Below are 1,871 nucleotides of genomic sequence, written 5' to 3'. Positions count from 1 at the left end.
TTGGAGATATCCGGATCAAATGCCTGAGTGAACACCGGAGTTGTCATCGGTATCTTCTCCCCTGCCGAATTCTTTCCAAATATGTACCTTAAAATAAATATACTTATTAGATTATCCGATTAGGTAAAGAAATACTAAAAGAGGCACAAAGCCGGACCAGGTTGAAATTCTCACCCAGCAACTGAATTGAAACCGCGAGAACCAGACAGCTTGTCCCCATCTGTTTCAACGACAATAAAAGGCTCATACTTTCTCACCTGCAGTTACGTGCAGCATCCAGTCAATATATGTATGCTAGATGGCCAAGCAAGGATCATAATTCTCACAAAAAGCAAGAACACATTCTCCAATTAAAATTTTTATGCAACCAATCAAATCTATAATTCAAGAACAGGATATATCCCCCAACCAATCTGGAAATGATATTTCTAGGACTTATACGCAAACTTATCTCAAACGATACAAAGCATCATACATAGGCTAACATCAAATATGGAATAATATTTGATTTTCGTAAAATATTAAATAATGCAAGAACATTAATGAGAAAAAGAACATTGCAACCTCATAATTTGCAGTTCTTTTCAGTATTTGATATTTTGGTGTTTCCATCTCTGGAGTCTTGTAAATCCGCAGCTGCAAAAATTGAGTTTTCAAAATATAGAGGACAAGTGAAACTGCAGAAAAAAGGAATTTTCTAAAGCAATATAATATATACTGTACCTGCTTTACCACGTCTAGTAGTCCCTCCACAGAAAAGTACTCATTGTTCTCTATAGAATCCCAGTAATCCTATAAGTGAAATCAATGCAGTAAATGACTGGTCATGTTAATATCACAATTCTAAATGTAACATTTGGGGGGATAACGGCGTACCACATGACTGCAGAATTTCTTAGTTTCTGGATTGATTCCCATAACAGAAGTACCTGTGAAGACTAATTCAGGTTTCCAAGGGAGAAGAATGAACTTCATCACCATAGTCCACCTTGTAGTAATTTCATAAGGTCCTGTCTATAGGAACTCAATCAATATATTGCCGACTAATATTTAATCTTCCCTACCAAACATTTCATATCAGTTTAACAAGTTTATATATAAGGTACATGAAAAATAGTACTAGTTATTTTGCTAAACGTCCATACATTTCCAACCTTAAGTGCTAACTTAAGAATCGGAGTACCTACACTGGATGAACCCTCATCGGTTTTAACTTGCATTTGTTTTGCAAAAATACAAGATAATCGAAATTGAAGGAAGGACTGCAACTATTTTGTACAAGATCAAACAACAACAATGTTTAACATTCCCTTAAAATACTAAGAACAGAGGACGACTAAAAATTCAAAAGGGGCAGCTTTAGGTAGAACGATAAATTTTCGCAATAAGTTACAAAAAATAAAAATGATGATTCACAGTAGGAAAGAAAAGTAGCTGAAACTAAAATGACAATTAAAAATAGAACATCTAATTGAAGCTTGTGATTATTTATTTTCACCATTTTACACTGTCTTTTCCTTGCCAATTAAGACAAGATATTAAAGGATAAAATATATTCCCTTCCTAAATGCTTAAGCTTCCTTACATTTATTCCTTTCTGGTATGACAATTATCCATTTTTTACTAGAAACAAACACAATACATATAACAGCTAAAAATTCACACCTGTTTAGCCCAATGCAACTGAAAATCGGGGGCGAAGAGCTTCCTCAACATGGAAATATTAAAAAGGTAGCCACTTATGCTATCATGTTTCGTGATGGGGTCTCTAAACTTGACCAGTTCGTCATAAGCAGTACGATCAATCCCCTGATCATCAAAGAGGTGTGGAAGATCCTCGTACAAGAAATCCACCAATTTCTTCACGTCAA

The 1,871-nt window shown here is 34.8% G+C and overlaps 1 protein-coding gene across 1 annotated transcript; it reads right to left on the bottom strand.

Moving 5' to 3' along the window:
* Positions 1-2: 2 nt before the first annotated feature.
* Positions 3-1,866, bottom strand: LOC111389430 (the record flags this gene model as incomplete). Its single annotated transcript, XM_023014352.1, has 6 exons — positions 3-87; positions 175-257; positions 565-636; positions 724-792; positions 877-1,014; positions 1,666-1,866. Coding segments are annotated over 6 exons (648 nt in total), but the record flags the coding sequence as incomplete, so codon positions are not given.
* Between the last annotated feature and the right edge of the window lie 5 nt (positions 1,867-1,871).

This window comes from Olea europaea, unplaced genomic scaffold (genome assembly GCF_002742605.1).
Source record: "Olea europaea var. sylvestris unplaced genomic scaffold, O_europaea_v1 scaffold5897, whole genome shotgun sequence".
NCBI lineage: Eukaryota > Viridiplantae > Streptophyta > Magnoliopsida > Lamiales > Oleaceae > Olea > Olea europaea.
This window is presented reverse-complemented; position numbering and strand designations above follow the sequence as displayed.